The following is a 20814-nucleotide window of genomic DNA, read 5'->3' on the forward strand; positions in this document are numbered from 1 at the left end:
GTAACCCTAGCTTCTACTGATACCTCTTTTACTATTAGAAATTCTTCATCTTCTTCCTTCTTTACTCCAGGAACTCGCATTATGATTTCCCCTTCCCCACCGTTCCTTAATTCTGGTTGCACAAATGCCCTTTACAAACATGGCCACTACTGAGGTCCAATGCCCTGCCCAACTATGGCCGACGGCAACGCGCGCTACCCATTTAAGTCCTGCGCAGGGAGCTGCGCCCTGCGACAGTGTGGCCCAAGCCGGGCTATCTGCCCTTCACCAAAATGGCCGCGGGAGGAAGACGTGGGAGTTGCCCTTGGCCAAGATGGCCACTCAGGATTCACTGGGCTTGTAGAATATAACCAGGAGGCCCTTCAACAGAACGGCCAGGCAACGAGGGGCCGCTTTTCGGCGGGAGGATTGCGCTGCCCTTGACCAACATGGCGACAGGGGTCGCTATGGCTTCCCAAGCCGCACGCGAACCTCAGAGCCGGCGGTGCCCCTCTCCAAGATGGCCGACTGACGGTTATTGTATTCTGTCAGGCGGTGAGGGGTGAAAGGCGGCGGGTGGCCTCTCTCGGCGCCGGGAAGATGGCAGAGAGCGAGCGGCAGGCCGGTGAGTCCTGAGGGGACCAGGCGGAGGGGAAGCTGCGCTGAATGGCGGTTTCCGTCTGGGCAGAGGGAATGTGCCCCGTATGGGGTTGCCAATCCCCAGGTGGGGACAGGGGATCCCTGCTTTGGAGCCCCCCCCCCGCTTCAGGGTCATCAAAAAGTTGGAGGGGGGGTGGAAATATCTGCTGGACGCTCCATTATTCCCTATGGAGACCGATTCCCGTAGGGTATAATGGAAAATTGATCCGTGAGTATCTGGGGCTCGGGAGGGCTGTATTTTGAAGCAGAGGCTCCAAATTTTCAGCATAGCATCCAGTGCCCCTCCCCAAAATACCACTCAAGTTTCAAAAGGATTGGACCAGGGGGTCCGATTCTATGAGCCCCCAAAGAAGGCGCCCCTATCCTATGGAAGGGAGGCATTTTAAAAAGGGTGTGGTCCCTTTAAATGTGATGGGCGGAACTCCCTTTGGAGTTCAGTGATGCTTGCCACACCCCTGCTCCCGGCTCCACCCCCAATGACTCCTGGCTCCACCCCCAATGTCTCCTGACTCCACCCCCAAAGTCCCCAGATATTTCTTGAATTGGACTTGGCAACCCTAACCCAATAATAATAAGCGTGGAGCAATGGTGTCTGTTCCCATCGTGCTGCCGGCCGAATATGATGCCCTGCGGGTTCTGGTGTGTGTGGGGGTCCCTGTATGGGGACGTTCTGCAGTGTGGGGGGATCTGGGGTGGGGGTAGGGTGGCCAGATCTGGGTTGGAAAATACTTGGGAGACTTTGGGGGTGGATCTAGGAGAGGGTGGGGGTTGGGGAGGGAAGGGAAGGGGCCTTAGCGTGGTACAGGGTCAAAGAGTCCACCCTTCCAATCAGCCGTTTTCTCCAGGGGAGCTGATCTCCGCCAACTGGAGATCTCCAGGCCCTGCCTGGAGGCTAGCAACCCTAGGCGTGGGTGCTGTGTGGCTATTGTGTGGGGTGCCTGTGGAGTAGCTTTCTGATACGGGAGGGTGCCATGGCAAAGGGAGAGGCACCTCGTAATAGTGGCTGGCTTTCTCCGTGGGGAGCAGGTTCTCCACCCCCATGAGAATCTGAACACAAAGGCCTTCCCCTCCACCATGAGTAGAATGCTTATGGCTGGGATATGCCCCATCACCAGGATAATCTGTGATACTCACGGCTGATAAGTAGGGTTGCTAACTCCAGGTTGGAAGTTCCTGGAGATTTGGGGGCGGAGCCGGGGAGAGGTGGAGTTTTGCAGGGCGTAATGTCATAGAGTCGAAAGCAGCCATTTCCCCCAGGTGAACAGAGCTCTTATAAGCCTGTAGATCAGTTATAATTCTGGGTGATTTCCAGGCCCTGCCTGGAGGTTGGCAACTGTACTGACGAGGGGTCAGCAGTGTTCATAGTTTAGTCCTTTGCATGTATTCAGAGGTATCTCTTTGAAGGCAGTGGGGCGTTTTCCAAAGACAAAGTGCGTAGGATGGTGGCCTTATTTGGTTGATTTTTAAAAGTGCCCCTGAGTATCGTTTAACTAGTTATTTTAATGTGATTTACAAATCCCTGGGTGGCAGGTGCAGTCTCCGAAGAGGCATTCTGTCGTCTGCCTTTCATTGAAGGGAAAGCCCCTTTTGAGATGGGGTGGGGGAGGTCTGCTCCTCAGATCCAGGTTGGTGAATTCCTGAGCCTGGGGAGGGCAGAGTTTGGGAAGGGGAAGGGAGTGCAGCTGGGTCTGTGGTTCCATAGAATGCGCCTTCCAAAGTAGCCAGGGGAACCAATCTCTGAGGTCTGGAGATAGGTGTCAATTCCAGAAGATCTCCAGGCCAGAACTGGAGATTGGCAAGCATCTGCCTTTCTTTGCATTGCCTAATAAGAAAACATGCTCCCCCCCCACTTTTTCAGGATTATTGTTTCTTTTCTATGTGAATCAGTTAAAATTGTATGATTGATCATCTCAGGTCTCTTGAATTCACTGCCTGGCCTATGGATAAATGAGGTGCCCCTGTTGGGGGAGGTCTCCTTTGAGGGGGGAAATACCTTTGAATAAAAGTAGGGCATCCTGGGGCTTGTAGGTATGAAGATTCTCTAAAGGCTTTCTTGAAAAAGGGGAGTGGGAAGGTTCCATGTTTGTGGGGTATCTCCTTTAGCCCATACGTGTGAGTTGCATGGACTTAGGGCTTATATTGCATGGACGTGGGTCTACTGGCTTATATGAGGTGTCACAAGCAGGGGATCAGGGAGGGCCTTCTATTGGCTGCCACCACTCAGGTAAGGGTCTGCCTGGGAGGGCCCAGAGCACCCACCCAATCCCTGCCTTTTTCCTCAGCAAGCACTTTGTATCTGTGGCCAAAGAGGCATGCAGGCCCAGGCAGTATAACAACAATAAGTTCATTGCAAGTGCTCAAGAACAGTAAGTGGTTTTAATTATTAGTGCAACAGTGAAAGTGAAAAGCAACAGTAAAGATGGTGCAAAGAAAACAAAATCCCTCATGCTACAAGCTATACGTTCCCTTTCTCTGATTCTAGCTGACTCACCGCTCTTTGGATGAGGGAGCTCTCATGACTGCAGCCTTCCTCCAGCCCAGCCTTTTCAGAGAGAACCTGATTGCAGTCTTTCCAGAGAGAGCACATCCCCCTCTCTAGCCAGGTCTTTTATTGTTTCCTCCCAGGTCCCACCCCTCTGGTCTCCACTGGGCAAGTTTTCCCTCCAGAACTTCTGCCCACCCAGTCAGAGGGACAGAAACAATCCTGGGAAATGTCGGCCCTGTAGCTAATCTGATACAGGCTTCCCTGGAGCCTGTAGGCCACACTAGGACTAGGATTGTGACATGAGCTGTTTGGGTGTTTCTTGTGGGGAGGCCAGGGTGATCCCCTGAGAGGGAAGCCCCTGTGGAGAAACGGTGGTGCCTCACAAAGAGGAGCCAGGATTCTGAGGGAGAGAAATGTGCCTGAACCAGAGAAAGGGTGGTGCTCCCGTAGAAGACACACTTCGGGCGCTTGGGTGGGACCATCTCTGAATGTAGAGCCCTGGTTCAGCCCCATGAAAAAGCAGCACTTAGGGAAGAAGAAGAAGAATGGCAGATTTATATCCCATCCTTCTCTCTGAATCAGAGACTCAGAGTGGCTTACAATCTCCTATATCTTCTTCCCCCACAACAGACACCCTGTGAAGTAGGTGAGGCTGAGAGGGCTCTCCCAGCAGCTGCCCTTTCAAGGACAACTCCTGCGACAGCTGTAGCTGACCCAAGGCCATCCCAGCAGGTGCGAGTGGAGGAGTGGGGAATCAAACCCGGTTCTCCCAGATAAGAGTCCGCATGCTTAACCACTACACCAAACTGGCTCTCAAGGGTCCTGAAGGGATGCCATAATAATAATAATAATAAATTTTTATTTATATCCCACCCTCCCCGCCAAGACAGGCTCAGGGCGGCTTTCAGGACATGGAATGAACCATGATTTTAACAATACATTATATAATAAAATATAATAAAAACATTAATAAATTAATTAAAAAACCACTACAGTTAAAGGTGCTACCGTACAACGCGGTGTATATGTATATATCAGATGGCTAGTTGTCACATCAGGATTCCATCTTATAGGCCATTTGAAAAAGGACAGTTCGCAGGCCCTGAGGAACTGATTATAGTCTCGCAGGGCCCGTACCTCTTCTGGTAGTTGATTCCACCAATGGGGGGCCGTTATTGAGAAGGCCTGCTCCCGCGTTGTTTTCAGTTTGGCCTCCCTTGGTCCAGAGATTTCGGGAGCTAGATCTCAGTGCTCTCTGGGGGATATATGGAGAGAGGCGGTCCCTAAGGTAGACAGGTCCTTGGCCATATAGGGCTTGAAAGGTAATAACCAGCACCTTGTAACGAACTCGGAACACAATTGGAATAAGTACAGGGAGGCGATGGAGGGCGCAGTTGCAGTTGGTTTGGGGTATTTGGGAATGAAGCTGTAAGAGAAGGTATTCCAGGTGGGATAGAATGGTCACCCCCTTGAAAGGGCAGCTGCTACGAGAACCCTCTCAGCCCCACCCACCTCACAGGGTGTTTGTTGTGGGAGGGGGGAGAAGATATAGGAGACTGTAAGTTCCTCTGAGTCTCTGATTCTGAGAGAAGGGCGGGGTATAAATCTGCAGTCTTTTTCTTCTTCGAGTTTTCCCTTAATGCCTGTAGGTTGCCTTCCCATTTGGAGTGGAGGGGGGAATCTTCCCCCTTATGGGGTCTTAGGTATTGTGCATTGGGAAGAGTCCCCAGACTAAACTGGTCTGCTTGCAGCTAATGCATCCTTCTTTTCAGAGTACAAGATGGCAGGGTCTCAGTTAATTACTCTCAGCATTCTGCAATTAAGGATACATCGTTATGTTGTGTGCTAATTTGCTGCTCACCCTCTACCTCTATGTACGGACTGGTAACTTCATTGTACCTGAAGAATAGGGGTGCCAAGCTCCTGCCAAGGGCGAGGGATCCCCCGCTTTGGGGGGCCCCAACCTGCTGGGACGGAGCAGGCTGGTGGGGGGATCCCCGCCCCCCAAAGGCCCTATACCATAGATTTTTTACTGCGAATCCTAGAGCGGCCCTGGAGTGCCATGCCCGGTGTGATGATGTCACTTCCGGGTGATGCCATCGCACTGTGTGCTCTTTGCACTCGCAGGAGGAGTCCCCCACCACGGTGGCGGAGAGACTTGGCAACCCTAGTAAAGAAGTTTGGGTGCACACAAAAGTTTATACCTGGAATAAAATGTTGTTGGTCTTAAAAAATGCCACTAGACTCAACTGTTGTCCTGCTGCTTCAAACCAACATGGCTACCCGCCGGAATCTATCTTCAGAGTACAAGGTGAGGCTAGCTGGCCTCTGGGTACATTTGGTCCACGCATTTGTGGCTGTAAGGCTTCTGTGTTTCCTTCACCACACCATCTTTCTCTGCACTCTTCTGGAGAAGGGGAAGAAGACCATAGATTTATTATACCCCACCCTTGTCTCTGAATCAGGGTCTCAGAGAGGCTTAGAATCTCCTTTATCTTCTCCCCCCACAACAGACACCCCGTGAGGTAGGTGGGGCTGAGAGAGCTCTCACAGCAGCTGCCCTTTCAAGGACAACTCCTGCGGTAGCTATGGCTGACCCAAGGCCATTCTAGCAGCTGTAAGTGGAGGAGTGGGGAATCAAACCCGGTTCTCCCAGATAAGAGTCCTCACACTTAACCACCACGCTAAACTGGCTCTCCTCTCCTCTCCTCTCCTCTCCTCTCCTCTCCTCTCCTCTCCTCTCCTCTCCTCTCCTCTTCAGAAGAGAAGTCTGAAATCCATCAGGATCTGGCCTTGAGGTTAAAGTGCATCCTTGTGGCCATTCCTGCTTTGAGGAAGACCTCAAGCAATTCTGTGGGGAAGCTTCTTCTCTACTTTTTCCGGGGGTTGGAAGGGACCTGTGAAGCTCCGCGTCAGCTCATCTTTCCTTTGTAGGCCGGGGCTTGTCTCACTTGCTTGAGTTATTTCAGATTATACATAATTATGCCTGATATACAGGGGGAAAAATGGACAGGTAATTTCCCCTCCTTCCAAACTATTTGAACGTAGAGACACCCAATGAAGATGATAGGCGGGAGATGGAGAAGAGGTTTTTACCGAGTACATCAAGGCAACATACATGGAGTTCTCTGGAAGTCTCCCACCAGAACACTGCCCACCCCAGGCAGCTTCTGAACACATTCTGTACTGGGGTGGAGAGTCAGTGTTGCGGGTAGAATGTTGGAGAGCCAGTTTGGTGTAGTGGTTAAATGTGCGGACTCTCATCTGGGAGAACCGGGTTTGATTCCCCACTCCTCCACTTGCACCTGCTGGAATGGCCTTGTGTCAGCCATAGCTCTCACAGGAGTTGTCTTTGAAAGGAGTTGTCTTTGAAAGAGAGAGCTCTCTCAGCCCCACCTACTTCACAGGGTGTCTGTTGGGGGTGGGGAGAAGATATAGGAGATGGTAAGCTGCTCTGAAAAGCCCCATGGCGCAGTGTGATAAAGCTGCAGTCCAAGCTCTGCTCACGACCTGAGTTCGATCTCCGGCAGAAACTGGGTTTTCAGGTAGCCGGCTTGAGGTCGACTCAGCCTTTCATCCTTCCCAGGTCGGTCAAATGAGTCCCCAGCTTGCTGGGGGGAAAGTGTAAAAGACTGGGGAAGGCAAGGGCAAAGCACCCTATAAAAAGTCTGCCATGAAAATGTTGTGAAAGCAACGTCACCCCAAAATCGGAAACGACTGGTGCTTGCACAGGGGACTACCTTGACCTTTTTAAGCTGCTCTGAGTCTCAGATTCAGAGAGATGGGCGGGATATAAATCTGCAGTCTTCTTCTTATCCTTGGTCTGGAATTTAGGAGCCCTGGGATGAAATTCATTCCCTGCCATTAAACTGTCTCTTTGAGCATAACCTACCTTGCAGGGTTGTTTTGAGGATAAATTGAATGTCACCCTGAACTTTGTGGATGGAGGCTGGGATAAAATATCAAGCTAGACAGATGGGGGTGTTGGTAGGGTTGCCAGGTCTGTGTTGGAAAATACTTTTGGGGGTGGGGTGTCTGGGAGAAGGCGGGGTTTAGAGAGGGGAGGGGCCTCAGCATGGTGCAATGCCATAGAGTCCACCCTCCAAAGCAGCCATTTTTTCCAGGGGAGCCGATCTCTGCCAGTTGGAGATCAGTTGTAAAAGCAGGAGATCTCCAGGCCCCACCTGGAGGCTGGCAATCCCAGGTGTTGGCGTGGTGATACTCATTTATTTCCTGCTTTTCAGCTGAAGATTTGCTCCCAAAGCAGGTCACCGGAATCCAAAGACAATGTGTGTGCCAATTAAAATTTGATTAAAAGTAACCCTTGCGGAGGCCGTCTCTGCTGGTTGCTTCCTGCTGAACCATCATGGGAGATGAAACCAGCAGGGCCCGGAAGGTGGGGAGGAAGGGATGGTGCGTGTGGCTTTCAGCTAGGCCTGGATCCAGGCAGATCGGCTTGTCTGACCGCTTCCTCTTCCTTCGGAGTCTGTGGAGGGGCGCCCGTCAATGTTCCCTCTTAAGCTGCAGAGTCCTGTGAGCAAAAATTCTACTTTGTGAGCAACCGGCATTAAAGTTGGGAGCTCTTGGCATTAAAGTGGCGAGCTCCTGCATCAATTAGTGTGCTCTGGGGCCATCCTTCCTGAGCGAAGACAAAAATTTGTGAGCCGGAGGCTAAAAATCTGTGAGCTACCTCACGCTAACTCAGCTTAGAGGGAACACTGGTGCCCGTCTGTCTCCTGCTTCCGCCCTGCTGACCTCCTAGATGAGAGCGGGGAATCGCTGGAAAGGATTATGGAGAGGTTGACTGTGTGCGCTGCAAGGCGAGCAAGGAATGGGGACTTTACGACTCTCTCAGATTCACGTGCAACGCCTCTCCTTCCTTGTCTGTTTTCCCCCTCCGGCAGTGCGTCCGGATTCACCCTTCCTTTCGGCAGTGTGACTGTTTCACCTTGAAACATGCCTCCCCCCCCTCCCGCCACGAATTTTGAGCGTAGCCATTCATCCTTGAGAGCAGGGAACTTTGGGGGGCTTTTGACAGACCTGCTTCCTGGCTCATCAGGAAAAATGAACTGTGTCCCTAGCCAAGGGAGGGGGAGGAGGAGGAAGAAGAGGAGTCCCGCTGACTCGGCAGGATGGCAATCTGCATTTTTCTCCCCGGGGCTGCTTCCGAATGCTTACTCGCTCTGCGCCTCCAACGCCACCCGAAAACGCTGGCCTGGCCGGCTTTTTTTTGGGGGGGGGGGCCGCTTTCAAGGTGAAATTGCTTTACAGAGACTTTTTTCCCCTGTCTCCAAAGCAAGGACATGCAATCACATTGATCCCCTTGGAGGACTGTCTTCTCATTTGCCTTGCGCTTCTGCTGCGTGCACTCAGCATTTTCTATGCGCGCCAGTTTCTCTCTGTTGGAAGCTTCTTTGCTGAAACTGTATTCCCTGGGTTCTCTGGGGGTCCTTGGGCACAAGGTTCTGTGGATGTCTCCCCTGCGGCTCTTTTCCAGTTGCAGATGCTGCCGCCTTGCTTCCCGCAGATCGTGGCTCCCCTCTTTCTCCCAGTTGCAGGGACACAGCAGAGAATGACAGGTCCCTTCGTCACACAGCTGTCAGAAAATGGACAGAGGGAACAGCTGCATGTCGTCACGCCCTGGAGAGATGGGGAAACCTCTCCGAATGAAAATAACCAGCTTTTTGGGTCATTAGCAGAAGGCCTTTGCTTCTTCCTAAACCCCGTGGCGCAGAGTGGTAAAGCTGCAGTACTGCAGTCGGAGCCCTCTGCTCACGACCTGAGTTTGATCCCCAGCGGAAGCTGGTTCAGGTAGCCGGCTCCAGGTTGACTCAGCCTTCCATCCTTCCAAGGTCGGTCAAATGAGTCCCCAGCTTGCTGGGGGGAAAGCGTAGAGGACTGGGGAAGGCCATGGCAAACCATCCCGTAAAAGTCTGCCGTTAAAACGTCACCCCAGAGTCGAAAACGACCGGTGCTTGCACAGGGGACTACCTTTTTTTTACTTTAAACCAGAACTACATTTCCCATAAACAAAGCAGGAGTCAAGGTCCGCCTTTAAGACCAACAAAGTTTTATTCAGAATGTAAACTTCCGTGTGCTAGAAGCACACTTCATCACGCTTCTAGCACACAGAAGCTTACATTCTGAATAAAACTTTGTTGGCCTTAAAGGTGCAACTTGACTTCTGCTTTGCTCTACTGCTTCAGACCGACACGGCTGCCCGCCTGGCTCTGTCTACATTTCCCCTGGTTCTTGCAGAGTGGGCAGCAGATCCATGATAAGATACAGAGCATAGATGTGCTGTGCACATATCAAAACTAGGTAACCACTTAAGGTGAAAATGTTCTGTTTCTTGCATCATTGACTGCAGTAGTGCACTTAATGACTTAATGTATTTCCGGAAGCATCTTATTAAACTGTTCCAGTTTAATTGGTGTAGAGAACCAGTTTGGTGTAGTGGATAAGTGTGCAGACTCTTATCTGGGAGAACCGGGTTTGATTCCCCACTTTTCCACTTGCACCTTCTGGAATGGCCTTGGGTCAGCCATAGCTTGCGTAGGAGTTGTCCTTGGAAGGGCAGCTGCTGCAAGAGCTCTCTCAGCCCCACTCACCTCACAAGGTGTCTGTTGTAGGGGGGGGCGGGAAGGTAAAGGAGATTGTGACCGCTCTGAGACTCTGAGATTCAGAGTATAGGGCGGGATATAAATCCAATATCATCTTCTTCCTGACCATTTGGGCATTACGCTGATTAGCTGGCAAAGCAAAACTTCTGGGGTGATGGAATGGTGCCTTGTTTTAAAATGAAGTGAATCAGAGTTTCTTGCATTTCCAGTTTGGGACGTGGGACATTTGGTCCAGTTGGGGCCCCAACTTCCAGATTTACAGTACAAATCGAAGCATTTGGAAGTAAATCCCATTGCATTCAATGAGTCTTGCTCCTTTGTGAATGTGTTGCCTCCTTCTCATAGAAAGAAGTGGCCCACTAATGTGTGAATGGGTGCTTATACTAGTGTGGACCGTCTTGAAGCTGAATCAGGGCTGCCTCAGCACAAAGGATGAATTCATGCATTCCTGAGATGTGGATTATACAACTGACTCTCTTAGGTGAAGAATAATCTCTCTTATTTCATTGCTCTAAAATCCAGAAATAACGTTGGTTTTGTGGTTTCCAGCTAGAACGGGACACCTCTTTGCTTGATTATTTTCCCCAAACGTGCCCAAGAGTTGAGGTGATCCAAGAGGCCTTTTCTGTCCGAACCGTGTTTGACCGTTTCTTCCTCTGTCTTCCAGAATCGCCCTCGGAGGCGCTGCCACCTCCCCAGCAAAAATTCATGATCCCCCAGAAGGAGATCAACATGGTTCCCGACATGGCCAAGTGGAAACGCTCTCAGGTGCGTCGTTGACTTTGCTTAGTTGCTACTGTAGGTCAGGGCCAAATGACAAAAGCGGACTTGGGAACTGGATGCAAGAGCCTAGGCCCAGAGTTCCCAGCATGGCGCCTGTGGGTGCTGTGGGGCCTACCAACATCTTTCCTGGTGCCCATCAGCTGTTTTTACAAAGTGGGAGGCGTCAGGTAGGGCTTTTGCCCTTCTGATTGGCCATTAGAGATCTGATTGGGCAGATTTAAAAAAAAAACATCGCTTTGGCGGCAGCCGCTCCCTCAGCAGCAGGATCTTCGTTGTGTGACTGAAGGGAAACTGTGGCAGCCATTTTATAGGAACCATTTCATGGTTGTGCCCACCATTCAGCGTAGAGTTGCCAGGTCCAACTCAGGAAATATCTGGGGACTTTTAGGCTGCGGCTCAGAATCCTGGCTTGTGGCAAAGCAAACTTAATTCCAGCTTGCCCAGGATCTGTATTCAGATGTCACCAGAGACGACGTGTGCCCTGCCCTGTGCTCTATGGAGGAGGTGTGGGGTGAAAGGCTAAGAAACAAGCCATTTCAGCCTTGAAAACCCCCAAATTAGCCAAAATTGTAGGGCTGTGGAACCAAGACTGTGTTAACTTTCCCTCATGTCTGGTCCCCTGTGCATGTCGTACCGGGCGACTGATGGCCCATTGCTTTCTAATGAGTTTGAATTAATACCTCAGCCTTCGGAGACTAGACTGCGTTTGGGTAATGCCTCCTCCTTGTGGCTGTGTCTGCTCTCAACCTCCCTTCCCTTCTTTGCAGGCTTACGCGGACTACATAGGCTTCATCCTCACGCTGAACGAAGGCGTCAAAGGCAAGAAGCTGACCTGCGAATACAAAGTCTCTGAGGTGGGTGGATGGAACTGACTTCTGGGAGTCGGCCTGCCCAGCTCAGACTTCTCAAAGCCAGTCGCCAGCAGCTCTCGGAAGAGGGAAGGCCTCGCCCAACACTTGAGATCTTTTGTCTCAAGAAGCCGAGGGTTGGGATTTGGGGGCCTTCTGTGGGAAAATTGTGCTGACCCATGAGAACGCTGCACTGTCTTGTTACCGGACCTGCTCTGGGCCACTTTCTGCAGGTAGACTCGAGGATTGTGGGGTGTCAAAAGTCCACCCTTCTGAGCACTAGAAATCTTGCCCGGTCCCATTCCCCCCGTGGCTTCAAGGGTTTCTTCAGGCACACTTAGAAGGCTGACTTGGCAGCTGTAGCCGGTGGGAAATGAAGGGTATAAATATTTTTTTCAGTAGATGGAGAATACAATGAGGGCTAGCTAGATTCAAGCCCAGTAGCACCCAGCAGGAATGTCAGAGGATAAGCTTTTGAAAGTCAATGCTCCCTTCCTCAGGCAACTTGACAGCAGGGTCCCCTCTAAGCTGAGTTAGCATGAGCTAGCTCGCAGATTTTTAGCTCCAGCTCACACGTTTTTGTCTTAGCTCAGGAAGGATGACCCCAGAGCACACTAATTTGTGCAGCAGCTCAAAACTTTAATGCCAGCAGCTCCCAACGTAGATTTTTTTGCTCACAAGACTCTGCAGCTTAGAGGGAACATCGCTTGACAGGACTTGCCGAAGGGAGCTTTGACTCTCGAAAGCTTATCCCTCGAAAACCTTCTCGGTTTCTACGGCGCTGCCAGACTCGAATTGAGCTGTTCTCCTGCAGGCCAACATGGCTGCCCTCTGAAACACTGAGGACTAAGAAACCCATTTCTTCTTCCTTTGCCACTCCCCCCCAATTGTCACGTTTCTGAGTTTTTGTACCCGTTTCCACACGAGGGCTGTGCTGCCGTGGAGTCTCTGCCAGCGCGTCCTCCTCTTTCTTGCTTGTCACCCCCAGGGTGCTGCTCCGGCTGAGTCTGCTCCCCCTTCTCTCCCTTCGCACAGTTCTGAGTTGTATCTGTGGCCGAGCGAACGCATCGGAAAAAATCTGCCATCGGTTTGTGTAATGGCAGTGGACCGGTACATTTGGCAGGCTTTGGAACCAATGTTTCCCCTAAGCTTTAGAGCAAAACTTGTGAGCAAACATTCTACTTTGTGAGCTGCTGGCATTAAAGTTGTGAGCTCCTGCATAAATTATTGTGCTGTGGGGTCATCCTTCCTGAGCTAAGACAAAAAGTGTGAGCTGGAGGCTAAAAATCTGTGAGCTAGCTCACACTAACCCAGCTTAGAGGGAACACTGCTTGGAACCTCAAACCGTGATTTGAGAGCTTGGTTGCTGGCATCCAGCATGGATCAGGCATTTCCTCCCATCAGCCATCCTCTCTGTGGCCCCAGCTCCCGCAGCCCTTCTGCTGAGGTTTTCTCCCTGGCTATGGGCTACGTCCACCCAGGAGAACATCTAAATTTCATCGTGCTCTTTCTTTCTTACTTCTCCCCCCGCTCCCCCCCAAATACTTGCTTCCAGGCTCCATTGTTCAACCCCCTCCCCCCCGTGAGAATCTTGCTGAACTCTAAGATTTGACAAACTTTCTGATATTTGCCCCCCACAAAAATGGGAAAATAACCAAAACGTATAAAGCAGACTGACAGAAATCATCATGTGGCTACGTAGGAGAAAGTCAGTTAAAAAGTACAATGGGAGTCAGGTTTTATTATGGCGATTATAATTCAAGAAGCATTTTAAGGTAGCTGCTGAGCTAATCTAATTTAGTCCACCTTCCGGTGATGTCAGGGGGTGTGTGGCTTATACAAATGCGTTGCGCAATTGAGCTCTGGCGCATCTTTTTTCTACAAAATGACCCCCTAGTTAATGCCAATCTGGGTTTCTGTCTTAACCAGGGGTTGAATTGAGCTTGCAAACCCTGGTTAAACGGGGGACTTCCTTAGCCACAGGCAAACTTGGTGCAGTTATTATCCAAAACCATGGTTTAGGCTTTGAGGGGCGGGCAGGGAGGCTGCTGCAGGGGCAAAACAAAGCATCCGTCTCACACGCGGCTGGGTGCTTCAGGCGTCTCGTCTGCCGTGGCTCAGCCAGGATGAAGCTCTTCTGGTTTCTTCCTTTTATTTGTGACCCTTTGTAATCCCCCTCCCATTTTGTTTTTGCAGCAGCCTTGTGAGGGAGGCTAACCAGAGAGACCACTCTCTCGGTGAACTTCACGTCTGGGGGAGGTGGGGAGGATGGAGAATTGGGCCCACCTCTAAAAAACGTTTTACCCTCCCACTAAAGTAAAAAAATTGAATCGGAGATGCCAGGCAAATTCATCTTCTTCCCTCCCCTGATGAATGACGGGCTCCTTCAGTTGTTTATTGAGGAGGGGGAGCCGGCAGCTGCATCCCACCGGCTTGCCTGTCTGCTGCTGGGTGCCTCTTTGTCCCTTTCCTAGAGCAAAAGGGAGAAGATACTTAACGGCTGCCCTCCCAGGCAGAGAAGTGTGTGGGTGTGCAAGCAGTTCTCCTAGCCAGCACTGCTGCCTGCACTTGGGTTCCAGATGAGGAGCCGTGCCCATGCTCTGACAGCAGAGGGCGGCACACTGGCAGCCTTTTAAAAAAATGTAACGCCAGTGGCTGTCCGGTTAACTCAGGGGTGGTCAAACTGCTCCTCGCTGCAATGGACCTGACCTCTTGCAAGAACGAAGCAGGGCCTGATCCGAATAGCGTAATCGGCAAGGGTGCTGCTTTAGGGAAAGACGGGGCCTGCAATAGTGGTGGTTGGCTACTGCCCCAGTGACTCACTTTCGCTGTTAAAATGGAACCTCATGTCCTCTTCTCACGCGATTAGGGCAGATCCAGGCTTTAAAAGCACCATTCTTGGACTCCCTGCTTAGTTGGGTGTGTGTTCGAATGTTACGAGTCGAAGTACCTGCAAGGCACTTTATGGACGAGACCACCTTCCACCTTGTCTAGCTTCCTGTTCTGCAACAACAGCTAGCCGACTTGCAGGGCTTTTTTTGTAGCAGGAACTCCTTTGCATATTAGGCCACGCACCCCTGATGTAGCCAATCCTCCAAGTGCTTGCCGGGCTCTTCGTACACGGCCTGCTATAAGCTCCAGGAGGATTGGCTACACCAGGGGTTATGGCCTAACATGCAAAGGAGTTCCTGCTACAAAAAAAGCCCTGTAGCTGAGTATATGTGAGTGGCCACCAAGATGGGAGCTATCTCTGTTGTTTGGCTTGCTCCAGAGACTGGTATTCAGAGGTGGACGTGGAGGTCTACTCTTGCTGCCCTGGCCAATAGTCATCATTTGAGCCTCTTCTCCTGTGAACTGTTTGCATCTTTTTCCTTTTGAAGCCATCCAAGTTAAAGGCTGTCATTTTATTGCCAGAATGTGACTCCCCTACATGGTTGTAGTCTGTTAAGTTTTATAGGTGTCGGGCCCTTTAAAAAAAAAATCCGGGCTTTTAAACACTGTTTTTATAGTCTGATTCTTGCTGGGGGACCATTTTATGGGGATTGTTTCTAAGCTGCTCAACATGTTATGCTGTTTTTATGGCCTGGCCAGGTTTTTAATAGTTTATTAATTATTACCCGCTTTAGTGTTGGGTCTTATGCTTCTACTTTGTAAACCTACTTGAGCATTTTCTTTGAAGAGGCAGCATAGAAATGTTCTAAATAAATGAAGGATCCGCACCTCAAAAAGGATATTATAGCATTGGAAAAAGTGCAGAGAAGGGCAACTAGAATGATTACAGGCTTGGAACACTTTCCCTATGAAGAAAGGTTAAAAACGCTTGGGGCTCTTTAGCTTGGAGAAACGTCGACTGCGGGGTGACGATAGAGGTTTACAAGATTATGCATGGGATGGAGAGGGTAGAGAAAGAAGTACTTTTCTCCCTTTCTCACAGTACAAGAACTCGTGGGCATTCAATGAAATTGCTGAGCAGACAGGTTAGAACGGATAAAATGAAGTACTTCTTCACCCAAAGGGTGATTACCATGTGGAATTCACTGCCACAGGAGGTGGTGGCGGCTACAGGCATAGCCAGCTTCAGGAGGGGGTTAGATAAAAATATGGAGCAGAAGTCCATCAGTGGCTATTAGCTACAGTGTGTATATATATGTATATATATATAAATTATTGGCCACTGTGTGATACAGAGTGTTGGACTGGATGGGCCATTGGCCTGATCCAACATGGCTTCTCTTATATTCTTATGATCTAGCCTGATCTTGTAAGAACTGAATCAGACTGGTGGTCCATCTAGTCCAGCATCCTGTCTCACACAGGGGCCAACCAGTTCCTCTGGAGGGCCAACAACAGGGCACAGAGGCTGAGGCTTTCTCCTGATAAGAACATCAGAAGAGCCCTGCCGAATCAGACCACTGGTCCATCTAGTCCAGCGCTGTATCTCACGCAGTGGCCAACCAGTTCCTCTGGAGGGCCAAGAACAGGGCAGAGAGGCTGAGGCTTTCCCCGATGTTGCCTTCTGGCCCCTCATCAGAGAAGAAGAGTCGGTTTTTATACCCCATCATTCACTGCCTGAAGGAGTCTCAGAGTGGTTTACAATCTGTGTCTTTTCCTCTCCCAGGTGTAACACAGGTGGGACTGAGAGATCTCTGAGAGAACTGTGACTGGCCCAAGGTCACCCAGCTGCCTGCATGCGGAGGAGTGGGGAATCAAATCCAGTTGCTCCAGATTAGAGTCCACCACTCTTAGCCACTATGCCGTGTAGGCCCTGGGAAGCTAAGCGGGGTTGGCCCTGGCTGGTATTTGGAAGAGAGACCTTCAAGGGATACCAGGGCCATGACACGGAGACAGGAAATAGCCAAATGACCTCTGAACATCTCTTGCTTTGCACGGGGTTGCCGTCAGTCAGCTGGGACCTGCTGGGACCTTCTGCCACCACCAGTCTGTTCAAGGGGAGCCAGGAGGAATGTGAATCTCCCCCCTTTAGATTGTACCTTTGGGAGCTTTTTCTCTTGCTTTTCTCCCACCAACACCCTGCCAGCCCCACGGCACTGGAGAACCAGAAGGGTTTCTAGCGTAGATGGCCACCAATGTTCCCTCAGAGAGCCAGTTTGGTGTAGTGGTTAAGTGTGCGGACTCTTATCTGGGAGAACCAGGTTTGATTCCCCACTCCTCCACTTGCACCTGCTAGCATGGCCTTGGGTCAGCCATAGCTCTGGCAGAGGTTGTCCTTGAAAGGGCAGCTGCTGTGAGAGACCTCACAGGGTGTCTGTTGTGGGGGAGGAAGGTAAAGGATATTGTGAGCCGCTCTGAGACTCTTTGGAGTGGAGGGCGGGATATAAATCCATTATCTTCATCTACCTCACAGGGTGTCTGTTGTGGGGGAGGAAGGGAAAGGAGATTGTGAGCCGCTCTGAGACTCTTCGGAGTGGAGGGCGGGGTATAAATCCAATATCTTCATCTACCTCACAGGGTGTCTGTTGTGGGGGAGGAAGGTAAAGGAGATTGTGAGCCGCTCTGAGACTCTTCGGAGTGAAGGGCGGGGTATAAATCCATTATCTTCATCTACCTCACAGGGTGTCTGTTGTGGGGGAGGAAGGGAAAGGAGATTGTGAGCCGCTCTGAGACTCTTCGGAGTGGAGGGCGGGATATAAATCCATTATCTTCATCTACCTCACAGGGTGTCTGTTGTGGGGGAGGAAGGTAAAGGATATTGTGAGCCGCTCTGAGGCTCTTTGGAGTGGAGGGCGGGATATAAATCCATTATCTTCATCTACCTCACAGGGTGTCTGTTGTGGGGGAGGAAGGTAAAGGAGATTGTGAGCCGCTCTGAGACTCTTCGGAGTGAAGGGCGGGGTATAAATCCAATATCTTCTTCACCTTCTTCTTCTTCTAAGCTGTGGAGTCTTGTGAGCATCGATTCTGCTTTGTGAGCTACCGGCTTTGCGGTTGTGAGCTCCTGCATCAAGTTGTGTGCTGTGGGGTCATCCTTCCTGAGCAGGCTGCGCTAAGACAAAAATGTGCGAGCCAGAGGCTAAAAAACTGAGCTAGCTCACATGAACTCAGCTTAGAGGGAACACTGATGCCTCCAAAGGGGGCATATGCGCTCTGTGAACGCATTGGAGACAGTGTCTCTTGGCTTGCCACTCCCCATCTCTCTCTCTCTCTCCCCCCCCCCTCCCCTTCTCCGGCAACACTTCAAGGGCCGGGAAATTGCTGGCCTCAGCAGTTTCCCTTCCCGAGCGGAGTGATGGATTGAACTTCGGCTCAGGAGAGCGGAGAACGTCTCCTGGAGGATGCCTCCCGCAAAGGCAAAGCCTGCACTGCTATTTTTGCCCTCTTTATTCTTGCTGGGTGGAGAATTCCTTTCTGGAGGAGCTGCAGTGGGAGGCAGCGTGGCATCCTCGATGCTGCGCTTTGGGTGCTGGGAGCCCAAAATTCATTGCTTGGGTTGGAATGAGAGAAAGTGACCTTTATTTGAAATATTTGCAGGTCTGCCTTTCTTCCGATAAATTAGGACCCCAGTCAGGCCTTTACAAGCTGCTGTTGCTGTTTGTTACGATCCGCGCTTTTTTTCTGGGCAGGAGCTCCTTTGCATATTGGGTCACACCCCCCCTGATGTAGCCAATCCTGGAGCTTTCAGGGCTCTTCGTGCAGGGCCTAGTGTAAGCTCTTGGAGGATTGGCTACATCAGGGGGGGGTGTGACCCAATATGCAAAGGAGCTCCTGCCCAGAAAAAAAAGCTCTGGTTACAATTATTTACAGGTGGGCCTTGCCATCTTGGGCCCCTTTCTGGAGGGGAGAGGCAGGACACAAATGGTTTCATAAATGAAATTCTTAAGCACAGAGTTCGAAACCCCGAGCAGAGCAGCATTCAGTACTCGTTTGCACTTCCAATAATACTCCTATAATCCCGCCCCCCAACCCACAGCAGAGAAGGCCCTAGAGGTCAGTGTCTCTGCCAGCAGAACCGATCGGTGGGTTCCAGTTAGAATCCTAGAGCTGGAAGGGACCTCCAGGGTCATCTAGTCCGACCCCCTGCACAACGCAGGAAACTCACAAACGCCTCCCCCTAGGATTGTCAACTCTGCCCTGAGGAATTCCTGGCAATTTGGGGGCAGTGCACATGGACAGGGGAATTTGGGGAGGGATATCGCCTAGGAGCTGTTCTGAATCTTGGGGTCCACCCTTTAAAGCTGCCGTTTTCTCCAGGGGAGCAGATCTCTGTCATCTGGAGATCAGTGGTCATTGTGGGCGAATGCCGGGCCCCACCTGGAGGTTGGCAACCCTACCTTCCAGCCGACAATGCTCCCCATACTGCAGGTGTGTTACCATTTCTAGTAACCTCTAAAAGCCTTAAATAACCAAGGGGCTCAGCTCTGAAGGTGGGTTGTCAGCTCCCAGGTGGTGGCTGGAGATCTCCGGGGATTATAACTGATTTCCAAGAAGCAGACATCAGTTCACCTGGAGAAAATGGCCCCTTTGACCCACTGAAGAACCTCCATTCCCTGAACCCCACCCTCCTCAGGCTCCACCCCCAAAACCTCCCAGCCTGGAAGTGGCAACCCTGTCTGAAGGGCTGACTGTTTTCTCCTTTGTGAACCTGCCTATTGACTGAAATCTCCATTGGAAGCCCCAGGGCCTTTTTTTTTTTTTGGAGCAAGAACACACCGGAACTCATTTCCGGCTGGCTTGGCATGAGGGGGTGTGGCCTAATATGCAAATGAGTTCCTGCTGGGCTTTTTCGACCCCAAAAGCTCTGTGTGCAACGACAGTGATGTCAGAGAGTGTGGCCTAATATTCAAATGAGTTCCTGCTGGGCTTTTTCTACCAAAAAAGCCCTGGGAAGCCCTGCTCACACCCACCTTCAGAGTGAGGTCAGGGGGGCGGAGCTATCAGCAACTGTCAGCATCATAACTGTGGAATACCTACCCCCAGATACATTTGCCTTTCCTATTGTTAATATTGTTAATGGGTCAAGGTTTATATGGGTTTTAATTAAGGAGTGCTTTCTGATTCTCATCTGCTTTGACGCTGCCATCCCGAGGCGTGTGCAGGTGTGTTTAGATTTAATTTTTTCAGTGTTGATTCTCGTCCTTGACAAGGCTTCAAGAAGATGGGAAGGAAGGGATGTTTTAGCAGTAGGTATGCTTTAGGGTTGCCAATCTCCAGGTATGCTCTCCAACATACTGAATTCAATCCCCCTGGAGGCGGCCGCAGCTCAGGCGGGGGGGGCTTTAGAGCGGGGGTGTCAAACATGTGACCTGGGGGCTGAATCAGATCCCCGGAGGGCTTCTATCAGACCCCCCAAGCAACTGGCTGTCATCTGCTTCCTTCTCCCTCTCTCCTGCTTCCTTCTGCATCACAGCTTGCTTTGCCAGATTTGCTCAATTGCACTACAGAGCAGAACCTCTATTTTCTCCATTGGCTGAGGCGCCTCCCTTGGAGAGGAAGGGGAACTTGCTTTGCCAGGCTCTCTCAGTTGCATAGCAGTGCCTTCCTTCTACTGGCTGAGGCTCCTCCCCCCTCCTGGTCCCCTAAGGAAGGAAGGAAAGAGCCAGAGCTTCCTTTGCCCAGTTCCCTGGATCACACGGGAGAGATACAAAGGAAGCCCCTTGAAGAGCAACGAGTGCTAATGTCTTAAGCAGCTTTTATTTTAAGCTTTTAAAAAATCTTTGTGTTTGTCTGTGTCCTTTATAAAGTTTATATCTCTGTTACGTGGCATTACATTTTATGACACAAATGGCCCCGCCCGACAAGGCCTCATTTATGTCAGATCTGTCCCTCATAATAAATCAGTCCGACACCCCTGCTGTAAAGTATTCCATCTGTGCAGTGTCCCCCCCTCTCCAGACACTGCCCCCCCCTTGCCATGAATTTGTCAAGCCTGAGTTAGCAAACCTAGCTGTGTTTAATGGAGGAGGAGAGGGGCAGGGAATCTTTTGCCCTACTTAGGTCGTTGTGTGCCAAACAACACAACACAACATTCTGCCTAGAATGGTTTGCCAAACTTTACCTCACAGTAACCTGTTACCTCACAGTGCGACACCAAAAGCTGGGAGGGGGACTTTCAGAGTTGCACCAGAGTGTGGGGGAGAAGCTGGCCTCTGGGTTTGCTCCTCGGCATTCCCTGCCCACCTCCTGCCCAAATGACCGGCTCCCCTTCTTCTCGCCTCAGGCAATAGAAAAGTTGGTCGCTCTCCTGGACACGCTTGACAGGTGGATTGACGAGACCCCGCCGGTGGACCAACCCTCTCGGTTCGGGAACAAGGCCTTTCGGACTTGGTACGCCAAACTAGACCAGGTAGGTAAAAGCGGGAGGGTGGAACGGAATGGCTGCGTTCTCTCTTCAGTGCCGGGTTCTTCTGCCTTCTGTTTGGGACGCGGGGCCATTTTGCTTGGCCTGTCTGGTGTGTTGGGAAGGAACACAGGTTTTAGC

General features: G+C 51.0%; 1 protein-coding gene across 1 annotated transcript in view; it reads left to right on the top strand.

Moving 5' to 3' along the window:
• Positions 1-472: 472 nt before the first annotated feature.
• The window catches only part of LOC132580435 (serine/threonine-protein phosphatase 2A activator), a 60301-nt gene continuing 39959 nt past the window's right edge, over positions 473-20814 (top strand). Inside the window, exons 1-4 of the mRNA XM_060251231.1 lie at positions 473-604; positions 10415-10515; positions 11298-11384; positions 20554-20679. Of these exons, the coding sequence (XP_060107214.1) occupies positions 580-604; positions 10415-10515; positions 11298-11384; positions 20554-20679 (339 nt within the window). The 5' untranslated portion in view covers positions 473-579. The remainder of the gene's footprint in view (positions 605-10414; positions 10516-11297; positions 11385-20553; positions 20680-20814) is intronic.

The sequence above is a fragment of the Heteronotia binoei genome, chromosome 12 (assembly GCF_032191835.1).
Source record: "Heteronotia binoei isolate CCM8104 ecotype False Entrance Well chromosome 12, APGP_CSIRO_Hbin_v1, whole genome shotgun sequence".
Classification (NCBI taxonomy): Eukaryota; Metazoa; Chordata; class Lepidosauria; order Squamata; family Gekkonidae; genus Heteronotia; species Heteronotia binoei.